The sequence below is a fragment of the Homalodisca vitripennis genome, chromosome 4 (genome assembly GCF_021130785.1).
Source record: "Homalodisca vitripennis isolate AUS2020 chromosome 4, UT_GWSS_2.1, whole genome shotgun sequence".
Classification (NCBI taxonomy): Eukaryota; Metazoa; Arthropoda; class Insecta; order Hemiptera; family Cicadellidae; genus Homalodisca; species Homalodisca vitripennis.
Genome location: NC_060210.1, coordinates 61,807,040 through 61,819,254, shown reverse-complemented (window position 1 = coordinate 61,819,254; position 12,215 = coordinate 61,807,040). Strand labels below are relative to the sequence as shown.

Below are 12,215 nucleotides of genomic sequence, written 5' to 3'. Positions count from 1 at the left end.
TGTTTTCATAGGGTTACAACAGCAACAAAATGCAGTTTTAAAACATTAGAACAGCCGTCATGTTAGAATAAAATTGCATACTAATATGGCTAATGCACTTATCTAAGATATTAATAATTATAAGATAAACTTTTTGGGGGGGGGGGGGGTGGGGGGGGGGGGGGGTGGGGGGGGGGGGGGGTGGGGGGGGGGGGGGGTGGGGGGGGGGGGGGGTGGGGGGGGGGGGGGGTGGGGGATTACAGAAACTTTCTGAGGTTTTTTATTAACATCTCAAGAACTCTAGTTGTATGAGATAGTGACACTGAGACTTGGTTTTCACCAAATTTTGTGCTCGTTGGAATCCTAAACTTTTGATCTGATCGAGCACAAAAAGACAGAGAATGGAATCTGCTATAACCTTTCTTTTGCGCTACCATGAAGAAGGTGATGAAATTCCTTAGTCACGATTGTGACAGGTCTGACGAGACATGGGTCTCCTATGTGAATACCGAACCAAAGAAACCAATCTGATGGAATGGGGTCACACGTCATCGCCAAGAAAAACCACGTGATGAAATGTCGCCAAACATTTTCGACAAGGGAAAACTTATTGGCAACAGATGTTTTGGGACAAAAAAGGGATTTTTCCTAGTGGGAATTCATGGAAAGAGGGACAACCATAAACCGCTGCTGCGAGTCTATTTTTGACACTCTCAAAAAACTGAGAAAGGCTCTACAGAATCATAGGCGGGGAATGTTTGACTTCGGGCATTGTTCTACTGCATGACCATGCGTGGCCGCATACAGCTGCCCGAATTCATGACCTTTTGAAACAGTTTTGGCTGGGGACATCTTTGAAACATCCCCCCTACAGTCCGGATTTGGCCGCCCAGTGATTTTCAAACTTATTCCCAATATGAGGACAATGGCTGGGATCTCAGCGCTTTACAGACGACGAAGAACTGAAAACACTCCAGTTAAGCGGAGGTTACCGTGCACAGGCGGCAGACTTCTACGTGGCGCGGTATTGAGAAGCTCATAACCAGATATGATAAGTGGTTAAATAAATTTTGGTAATTATGTTGAATATTAGTGTAAGAGATGCTCTTTAAATGCTGTTCGTGATTGTGTGGAATAAAAAATCTGTAAGTATATTCTGCATTTTTTTATTAACCAAAGATACTAACTTTCTGAACCGCCCTCGTCTATTCACGAAAATGCTAATTGTTTATTTAACCAATGTTTCTTCTCAATATGAAACAAAAGACAAATGATAGTTATACACTTACTTGCTACATCTTACATTCCTAAGCAAAAATATGAAGAATATTATGGAATTCTTCTAAAATACATTGTTGAACATGATTTTGATTTTATTTCAAAAGTTTCAAGATGATGGCCAAATACAACTAATAACTCAGTAATGCAACATAATGTAGTTGAAAAATTCAAAAAATATTTTTAAATTACTTGAAGCAAATTTATTTTATCAATAGTCATTAAAAATGTAATGTTCTTCCATTTTTTTTCATAAATAAAATGAATACAAAAAAGTAGTTCTTATGACCACTTACGCGGAACAGTTATCACAGCATCGCTTGTTGGGGGTCATGTTGGCAGGCCTGATCTTTACTGAAGAACTCAATAAGCAGCCGACGTCGACAAGTGGTTTGCCTCCAGGTAGTTGTTGCAGGAGTCGGAACATCTTCTCCCCTATGCTCCCGGAATGCTCCATGGACGTGGTTGACAGGAAGAATCTGTAAATACATTTGAACGTAAGATACAGAAATTGATCAGCTGTAGAAAACATATATTAAAGAAAAGGCATATCAAAACATGAAAAATGCTAAATTCTTCCGTGAATTACCATGACCTACTATACAGTGAAGCTCTAGCTAAACAGAAAATTCTACATGAAACAAAAATTTACTTTGATGTGTGCATTTGATTATGTATACTGTTTGCTATCAATAAACAGCCTTAAATTTTATGAAGGCTTTGTTTTTTTATTAATTGTACATTTCTATTCAAAATGTATTATTTGTTACAAAGGAATTTGTTGCAGTCTTCTTTTAAATTGTAAATCTTAGTTAAGGGTGGCCACTCATAACTTATTTACAAATTCCATGTTATTATCTGGTCAAAAATTTCTGGTTCTCTAATACATTTCTAAACCAAATAAACAAGTGTGGCAGTGGTCTAACAAAATTTCGGTGTTAGTATGATTATTACATATACGAGAAATTTGGTGATGATTCATCGCTACCATCTATTTTTAGCTCCTTAGTTTTTATCTCTGTATCTTTCAATGTGTGAACATAACAGCGTGTGTCTAATAGTTTTCCTTTTTGTGATGTTTGGAAAATACATTGTATCTTATTCAGGAAAAATAAAGAGAATTATTACTAACACAGTTTATTGTGAGGCAGGCTTGCAGTCCATCATTGCGGTGTCTGCGATGTATGTATTTTGGTTATGAGACCACGATTTTTCCAGTAAACAAGGTCGATTCGATACAACCAACAAATAAACCAAATACTTTCATCTGAACTTTACTTTTAACTGTGTTTGACCCTTTGGGAAAAAAAAAACAAACCTAAGAATCCATTGCCTACTTCAAAAGGAGTCTGGCAGAGATTCAGGGAAACGAATATATTTTTCAAACGCCAGTCATATCTTCTACAATCCATTTTAAAAGGATAGAAATGACAACTTATAAAAGGAGCCTCCCGAATTATTTCATTTATGTAAAAAATGTATGGATTTATAATTATAGTGAATCTATATCTGTACAATTTAAAGTACCAACTTTCTGTTAAATAAAATCGAGCCTATGTCTGTCTACCACACAGCAGCTAAAAATACACATATAGAACCAACTAGAATCCCTGGACAGTTGACTAATATATACTTACAAAAAACAAACTTTAATTAAAATATTATTTGTTATGTCACATTATTTTGTTGCTTTGTGTTTCTAAAATAGTTTTTATACACAAAGGACTACAAAAACATATTATAGCGATCCAGTAATTTGCGTACGATACTTCCGATCAGTTGTTCATGAATTGACGGCGCAGGACTCCCTCCGATGCCCTAAAATGAATATAGAAAATAGTACTTATAGCTAAAAAAATTAATAGTTAAATTCCTTAATATTGTCATTTATTTAATTTTATATGTAACAGAAAAGTACAAAATATGTTGGCAATCAGTATTTGGCGGTAATGCCAGATCAGCTGTCGTCCACAATTAGATTCTATATAGATTCAAGATTCAATTGTCAAGACATCTTCAAATCACCTTTCAACCTCAGAATAGAGGAGTTCCACAAGGCTCAGTTTTGGGCCCTTTTCTGTTTGTCCTTTTTACAATGATTTTCCAAATTCCATAAAGATTATACATCTGTAACTGTCTGCCGATGACACTACTCTCCTTCTAACCACAGAATACTGCTGAAAGAGCTCACTCGGAACTTAATATCATCAACGCAAGAAACACTTCCACTATGTCTCCAAACGACATGGTAATAAATCCAAAAAAGGACAACCTGCATAAAACATTTAGTAGGCGGATGGAGAGATACAAAATTACCTGTATCTCTTGGTAGAAAAGAAGCCACATTTATGGGAGTTACCATAGACTATCGACTCTTTCTGGACTAATATGTAATATTTGACGCAAGAAGTAGGACATCAGGAGATTTTGTTGTGAGAAGACTGAAGTGGATTGGAGGCAACTCGATTATAGCAAAGCAGCTACTACGCCTTGATGAAACCACATTAGGTATTGTTTGATAGTGTGGTTGGTGGCACAACCAAACAAAACTAATCGCATCTCTAGTCCTACAAAAGAAAGCAATAAGAACATTGTGATCTAAAAACCAACTGAGGAGTTGTAGAGAAACTTTCAAAGCACTAGGAATTCTAAACAGTGATAAAGTCTCTATATCCACACTGTTGTTGCCCTCAACACCAGGCAGGATACAGACGGAGGGGAGAATATCCACACTACAACACGAGACGTGCAAAAGATACATACCTTCCACTACCACAACAATTAACAGGTACAGCAACGATGCGTCGTTTACATCGGACGTAAACTGTATAATGCACTTACCAGAATCACTGAGAACTGAACACCAACAATGCAGAGACAACTTAAGGATGGCTGGTGGAACGGACGCTATACACCATTGGAGGATTCTCACATGGACAAAACCTACTAATTTGTAAAGCAAAGAAGGCCATGAAAGACAATTTGTATTTTGACGCCATAACCATTTTCTTGATGAAATGTAATAAGCATTTTGATTGATCGATTGATTGATTGAGATTCATTCACAATCATTAAGTTGTCAATTAATGTCGATATCGTAAATTTAAGCATTAAAGTACTGCCGGTTTAGTTGAATAGAGCAAAAAAGACCACTCGGTATCGAGTATCATCGGAATTATTGTTCTTTGTCCCTAGTAAAAATATCCTGGAGCTTTTATACAAAATCATAGCATAATACACGCATTTTGACCAGATTCTCACAATCATTGGTTGGCAGACTTTGGTTATTAAGTCCCGTGAATATATTATTGCTACAGATTTATCCAACTTGCGGTCCAATATTATGCAAGAATGAATCAGGAAGTTATCTGGCTAAGGAAGTTACAGGAAGTGCAGGTAATTCGTCGATCCTGTTAGAATAAATAGACCCCCGTACAGAACAGTACCCTTCCATAGTCTGACCCCAGAAATACCGAGCATAATTAATGTAACCAAAAAACTGTCCAACACTGATTGCGGTAAGCTCTTGCACCCGATAAGACTAGTAATTTTTTGTCAGTGTACACCCAGCTAGGTGAGACGCATGATCATCACTTTCTGTGGTTTCTAACCTAATGTAATCCAACAACAATAGGGGAAAACGTGTGCATCTGTGAGGGAGTCAATCGATTTAATAGACCAAACCGAAGCTAGGGACCGCCAAATAACATGCGCGTATGTGGGTTGCGTTTGTAAAACCGGCGATCTTTTAATTTTGATAGTTTGCTATAGTTTACACACTAGCGACAGATGTGAGCGACAGGCGTCGGCACCACACAGTTAAGTTTCGTGAATAAAAATTCCTAAAACACAAAAATCACCTCTTGTCTGTGCACGCTACTACCATTTTTGTCCTACTTCAACCGCATTACACAAAGGTACAGTTGGGTCCGAGGACAGAGACAGATAGGTCGGTCTAACTGTACTTGTCCAATGGATTATGAACATGTTCGGAAGGGGCTTGACCAGCGGACACTAAGGAGGAAAGAGAAAACTCCATATACCATCATAGTGGAGGGCATCTGCAAGACCTTGGATCCAACCAGCATCAGAATGGTGGCTCGCTTAAGCCATATCTCGATGTTTATTAACAGTTTCACAGACACACGTTGCGAAAACTACGATGATTGGAGATATAAACATGGTTCTGATTCAAGGAGCTCTCAAAATTTCTTGGTGTGTCATTAAGTCTCGTAGAGACAGAAAGATTGTTTTTCAGGAGATTTTCCTGGTTTGAGTTAAGATTCCCAGTTTATTCCCGGTTTCCCGGTCGGATAAAAGTTATAAGTAACAGTATAATTGTGTAATGCTGGCTGTGTGTATCTGTATCCTGTATAGGGGTGCTGAAGTACGTGTGTTACGCTCTAAAATCTTCTGTACTCGGTAAAGGTATAAAACAAATATTCAAACTATGGGTACAGGTGACATAGAGAATACAATTACCACTTTTTTGTATGCAATCCGTAACTCCTTAACCAACATACAGGGGGGATGGCTTTTTAAGGAGTATGTGGCACAAATCTTAAACCTAAGCATAAGGTCCGATTGTACCATTTTTACATGGTTCGTTAATTAGTAGTACATCATACTGCAAATTAGTCCTCAAAAGGTTAATCCAAAACCAAAAGGGCGGCGCTTTAACATTTTAATACTGTATCCCTTATGTGCAAGTTCAAGATTGGATTAATTTTATTGTAATCCAAATCAGATGAAGCTACAAAATTCACACATGATTAACTATTACACAAAAACACCCACTTTAAGATGTATGTATTAAGATGGTTACTTTTTTATAATTTATGACTCAGAAAGAAAACTAAAGTAGGTTAACAAAACCTGAAACAAAATTGATTTTATACTTTATTTTAAAAGTAACAATAAATAATGAATACAAATCTTTATTTTACATTACCTTAACTTTTAACAGCAATGGTATTGAGGTTCTTCTTGGAAAAAAAGTAAATTTTTTTATTATACAATTTATTGCATATATAGTGACATGTAGATATGGAATATTGCGTTAATATGGAACGTAATAATCACTTTGGAAATTAACTGTGATTCTGGAGAGTCCAACCTGGCGAAAGGAATAAAATGGACTCTCAAATAGGTTAAAGTGTGTTGTTTTTATGAGGAAATAATTTATTTGTGAAATAAGTTTTTCGTAAGAATTTAGTCATTCCACTCTTTTATTGAATAAAACAACTTATCTACTAGCCAGTTGTATAAATTTTCTTTTAACATTTCACAACAGTAAAGTTATGATTCAACATTCCTTTTTTAGAATCGTACAAAGCCTTAGCTTCATTATTTGTATAATAACACTGTTATATTATGTACTTAATATTTCCTTAGCTGGTACATAGTAGAGATGGGTTAGAACACAGGTTTACAGATAGTAACCAGCAATTAAACATTACGGTACTTGTTGGTGGTGTAGTCAGAAGAAGAGTAGAAGACTAATGGATGGTAGCAGGAAGTCCATCTCTCCCAGCCCTCCCCACCGTCTTGGTAGTACGACTCAAATTCCCTTCGGAGCTCCATAGTGGATTTATTGTCCTCACAGTCTGCAAAAAAATAGTAAATCCCTCTTCTATAACAAGCCAAGTAATAAATAAGTAGCAATACACTATCAGTATATACTAAACTAAACAAATAATACTAGACATGAAAACTAGAGAAAGAGTGTAGTAAAGCAAATGCTTGACGAATTTAAGAAATTGACACAAGTATTTATGACGGAGCAAGAGAAAAAGGTTGGCATGTCAGTCTGATTACTACTACGAAATGTAAACATATCTCCATCAAGATACGCACCAACAGTAATAATATTTTTTTATGTACTTTGTTCCCAATCAACATAAGGCTTCAACATTGGTTTGGCCTGGGTATGTTGAACTCAGATCATTCAACTACTGACTGGCTTTAAAAATCTTCCCCTTGTTTCTCTGTCACTCTGATTCCCCACCTGAAACCACTGGTACTCCATACATTTCCACGGGATAGCAAGCAAACTCAGCTAATGCCCTTTTGTTTGGAGTAGTTGAAGGTCACCTGACCTTCTCTTTCGAAAATGCTTCTGTTCTATGAAATGCAGGTTCCTGGAACGTGTTTGTTTCAAATGTAACTTGTTGTTGTTCCCAGGCAACCTTTCGATGATACCATGGCAATCCACTATTGTCTCGAAGTGGATAGTCTGTTGGATTCCACATTCGATTGCTACACAGCACAGCTTAAAAGCCATGGGGCATGATAACGGAATAAGGAGACACATGTTCTGTATCCTTATGGGAACTTCAAGATAGGACAAGGCCACTCCTATGAAGTCAGGTATTTGTACTTGAAGCAGTGATGGGGGGGGGGGGTGGGGGGGGGGGGGGGTGGGGGGGGGGGGGGGTGGGGGGGGGGGGGGGTGGGGGGGGGGGGGGGTGGGGGGGGGGGGGGGTGGGGGGGTCTTGCTGTACTGTGTTTAGTGTGTGGTGTAGTGGAAAGTATGTAGTCTTTTGCTCGTCTCGTGTTGTAGTGGTGGATATTCTCCCCTCGTCTGTAGTCCTGCTGGTGTGTGTTGGGCAACAAACAGTGTGGATATAGAGACTTATCACTGTTAGAATTCCTAGTGCTTTGAAAGATTCTCTACAACTCTCTGTTTGGTTTTAGATCAGCAAGTGTTCTTATTGCTTTCTTTTGTAGGACTAGGATTCTATTTAGGTTTTGTTTGGTTGTTGCCACCCCACACTAATCAAACCATACCTAATGTGGGATTCAATCAAGGCGTTAGTAGGCTGCTTTTTGCTATATCGAGTCCTCCAATCCACTTCATTCTTCTCACAACAAAAACTCCTGATGCCAAGCTTCTTGCTCAAATTATTGACATGAGTAGTCCAGGAAAGATCAGAGTCTATGGTAAACTCCCAGTAATTTGGCTTCTTTTTCTACCAAGAGATCAGGAATTTTTGGTATCTCGTCCAGTCGCCTACTAAAGTTTATGCAGGTTGTCTTTTTTGGATTTATTACCAGGTCGTTTTGGAGACAGTAGTGAAGTGTTTCTTGCGTTGATGATATTATGTCAGAGTGGAGCTCTTCAGCAGTATTTGTGGTTAGAAGGAGAGTAGTGTCATCGGCATACATTACAGAGTTATAATTTATGGAATTTGGAAAATCATTGGTAAAAAGGACAAACAGAAAAGGGCCCAAAACTGAGCCTTGTGGTACTCCTCTATTTTGAGGGTTGAAAGGTGGATTTGAAGGATGTCTTGACAATTGAATCTTGAATCTAGATAGATCTAATTGTGGACGACAGCTGATTGGCATTACGCCAAATACTGATTGCCAACATATTTTGTACTTTCTGTACATAGAAATATAAATAAATGACCAAATTACTGGAATTTAACAATTAATATTTTAGCTATAAGTACTATTTTCTATATTCATTTTAGGGCATCATAGGGAGTCTGCTCCGTCTATTCCATGAACAACTGATCGGAAGTAGCGTACGCAAATTACTGATCGCTAAAATATGTTTTTTGTAGTCCTTTGTGTATAAAAACTATTTAGAAACACAAAGCAACAAAATAATGTGACATACAAATAATATTTTAATTAAAGTTTGTTTTTTTGTAAGTATATATTTGTCAACGTCAGTGTTTCTGCTGGTTCTATATATGTGTATGTTAGCTGCTTGGTGGTAGACAGACAATTGGCTAGTTTTTTTATTTAACATAAAGTTTGTACTTAAATTGTACATATATAGATTCACTATAAATATAAATCCATACATTTTTACATAAATGAAATGTATTCTGGAGGCTCATTTTATAAGTTGTCATTTCATTTCTATCATTTTTAAAATGGAATGTAGAGGATATGACTGTCGTTATTTGAAAAATATATTTTTCGTTTTCCCTGAATCTCTGCAGACTCCTTTGAAGTAGCAAGGTATTCTTAGGTTTGTTTTTTTTCCCAAAGGGTCAAACAAAGTTAAAAGTAAAGTTCAGATGAAAGTATTTGGTTTATTTGTTGGTTGTATCGAATCGACCTTGTGTACTGGCAAAATCGTGGTCTCATACCAAAAATTCATACATCGCAGACCCGCAATGATGGACTGCAGCCTGCCTCACAATAACGCTGTGTTAGTAATAATTCTCTTTATTTTTCTGAATAAGATACATGTATTTTCCAAACATCACAAAAGAAAACTATTAGACACACGCTGTTATGTTGACACATTGAAAGATACAGAGATAAAAACTAAGGAGCTAAAAATAGATGGTAGCGATGAATCATCACCAAATTTCTCGCATATCACTAACAACGAAATTTGTTAGACCACTGCCACACTTGTTTATTTGGTTTAGAAATGGATTAGAGAAACAGAAATTTTTGACCAGATAATAACAGGGAATTTGAAAAGAAGTTTTGAGTGGCCACCCTTAACTAAGATTTACAATTTAAAATAAGACTGCACAAAATCCTTTGTAACAAATAATACATTTTGAATAGAAATGTACAATTAATAAAAAACATAGCCTTCATAAAATTTAAGGCTGTTTATTGATAGCAAACAGTATAATAACTAATCACACATCAAAGTAAATTTTTGTTTCATGTAGAATTTTCTGTTTAGCTAGAGCTTCACTGTATAGTAGCATGGTAATTCACGGAAGATTTAGCTTTTTCAGTTTGATAGGCTTTTTCTTTAATATAGGTTTTTCTACAGCTGATAATTTCTGTATCTTACGTTCAAATGTTTTTACAGATTCTTCCTGTCAACACTCCATGGTGCATTCCGGGAGCATAGGGAGAAGATGTTCCGACTCCTGCAACACTACCTGGAGGCAAACACTTGTCGACGTCGGCTGCTTATTGAGTTCTTCAGTAAAGAACAGGCTGCCAACATGACCCCCAACAAGCGATGCTGTGATAACTGTTCCTCGTAAGTGTCATAGAACTACTTTTTTGTATTCATTTTATTTATGAAAAAAATTGGAAGAACATTACATTTTTAATGACTATTGATAAAAAAAATTTGCTTCAAGTAATTTAAAATATTTTTTGAATTTTTCAACTACAATATTTGCATTACTGAGTTATGGAGTTGTATTTGGCCATCATCTTGAAACTTTTGAAATAAAATCAAAATCATGTTTCAACAATGTATTTTAGAAGAATTCCATAATATTCTTCATATTTTTGCTTAGGAATTAAGATGTACAAGTAAGTGTATAACTAACATTTGTCTTTTGTTTCATATTGAGAAGAAACATTGGTTAAACAATTAGCTTCGTGAATATACGAGGGCGGTTCAGAAAGTAAGTTTTCTTTGGTTAATAAAAAAATGCAGAATATACTTACAGATTTTTTATTACACACATTTTAAAGAGCAACTCTTACACTATTTTTCAACATAATTACCAAAATTATTTAAACACTTATCATATCTGGTTATGAGCTTCTCAATACCCGCCACGTAGAAGTCTGCCGCCTGTGCACGTAACCAGCCGCTAACGGAGTTTTTCAGTTCTTCGTCGTCTGTAAAGCGCTGAGATCCCAGCCATTTCTTCATATTGGGAAAAAGGTGAAAATCACTGGGCGCCAAATCTGGACTGTAGGGGGGATGTTCAAAGATGTCCCAGCCAAAACTGTTCAAAAGGTCCTGAATTCGGGCAGCTGTATGCGGCCACGCATTGTCATGCAGGAGAAACAATGCCCGAAGTCAACATTCCCCGCCTATGATTCTGTATAGCCTTTCTCAGTTTTTTGAGAGTGTCAGAATAGACTGCAGCGTTTATGGTTGTCCCTCTTTCCCATGAATTCCACTAGAATAATCCCTTTTTTGTCCCAAAACACTGTTGCCATAAGTTTTCTTCTCGAAAATGTTTGGCGACATTTCACGGGTTTTCTTGGCGATGACGTGTGACCCCATTCCATCGATTGTTTCTTTGGTTCGGTATTCACATAGGAGACCCATGTCTCGTCACCTGTCACAATCTGACTAAGGAATTCTTCACCTTCTTCATGGTAGCGCAAAAGAAAGGTTAAAGCAGATTCCATTCTCTTCTTTTTGTGCTCATCAGTCAAAAGTTTAGGGATCCAACGAGCACAAAATTTGTGAAAACCAAGTCTCTGTGTCACTATCTCATACACTAGAGTTCTTGAGATGTTAATAAAAAACTCAGAAAGTTCTGTAATCGTGAATCTGCGATTTTCCCTGATCTTGTGGTCAATGCTCGCAACAAGGTCGTCAGTAATGACAGATGGTCGGCCAGATCGCTTTTCATCGTGGACATTTGTGCGTCCATCATTAAAAAAATTGGCACCATTTTCTCACGGCAGTGTAACTCATAATGTTTTCTCCATATACCGAACACAACTCACAATGAATTTCCACTGGTGGCATTTGTTTTGCCCACATGAATCGGATAACCGAACGTACTTCACAGTATGCGGGAGACTCGATAATGGCGGCCATTTTGAAAGCAAGGTTGCAGCACAACAAATAACGTCACAACCTTCACAGCGGCACTGCCAGACGCGCACTGAACGGAGCCACACAGCGCTACTCGGATCATGCCGCTACCCCCCACGCCCCCACCCGTTCGCCAACTAGCCGACAAAGAAACTTTCTGAACCGCCCTCGTATTTCACTCTTACTGTAGAGACCCTATTTTTCAGTCAACAGATGTTGTACTTAAACTGAAACAAAGTTTCAACATGGTATGAGCTGGAAGACTTCAATGTTAGTTTTGACTGGCCACAAGCCTAAGAACTATAGATGAGCCGCTTTGAAAGTGACCTATTAAGTGAACAGTGCGGGGAGGGAGTGAGAGAGAGAGCTGTGGAGAGGGAGAAGAAACACGGACTCACTTTCCCCTCCACATTCCTTACCAACCAATCAGTCACCACTTTACCACTCGTAG

At 37.5% G+C, this 12,215-nt stretch overlaps 1 protein-coding gene across 1 annotated transcript in view; it reads left to right on the top strand.

Moving 5' to 3' along the window:
- The first annotated feature begins 10,033 nt into the window (after positions 1–10,033).
- Positions 10,034–12,215, top strand: part of LOC124359368 (Werner syndrome ATP-dependent helicase-like) — a 45,044-nt gene continuing 42,862 nt past the window's right edge. Inside the window, exon 1 of the mRNA XM_046812059.1 lies at positions 10,034–10,231. Coding sequence (XP_046668015.1) covers positions 10,104–10,231 — 128 coding nt within the window. The 5' untranslated portion in view covers positions 10,034–10,103. The remainder of the gene's footprint in view (positions 10,232–12,215) is intronic.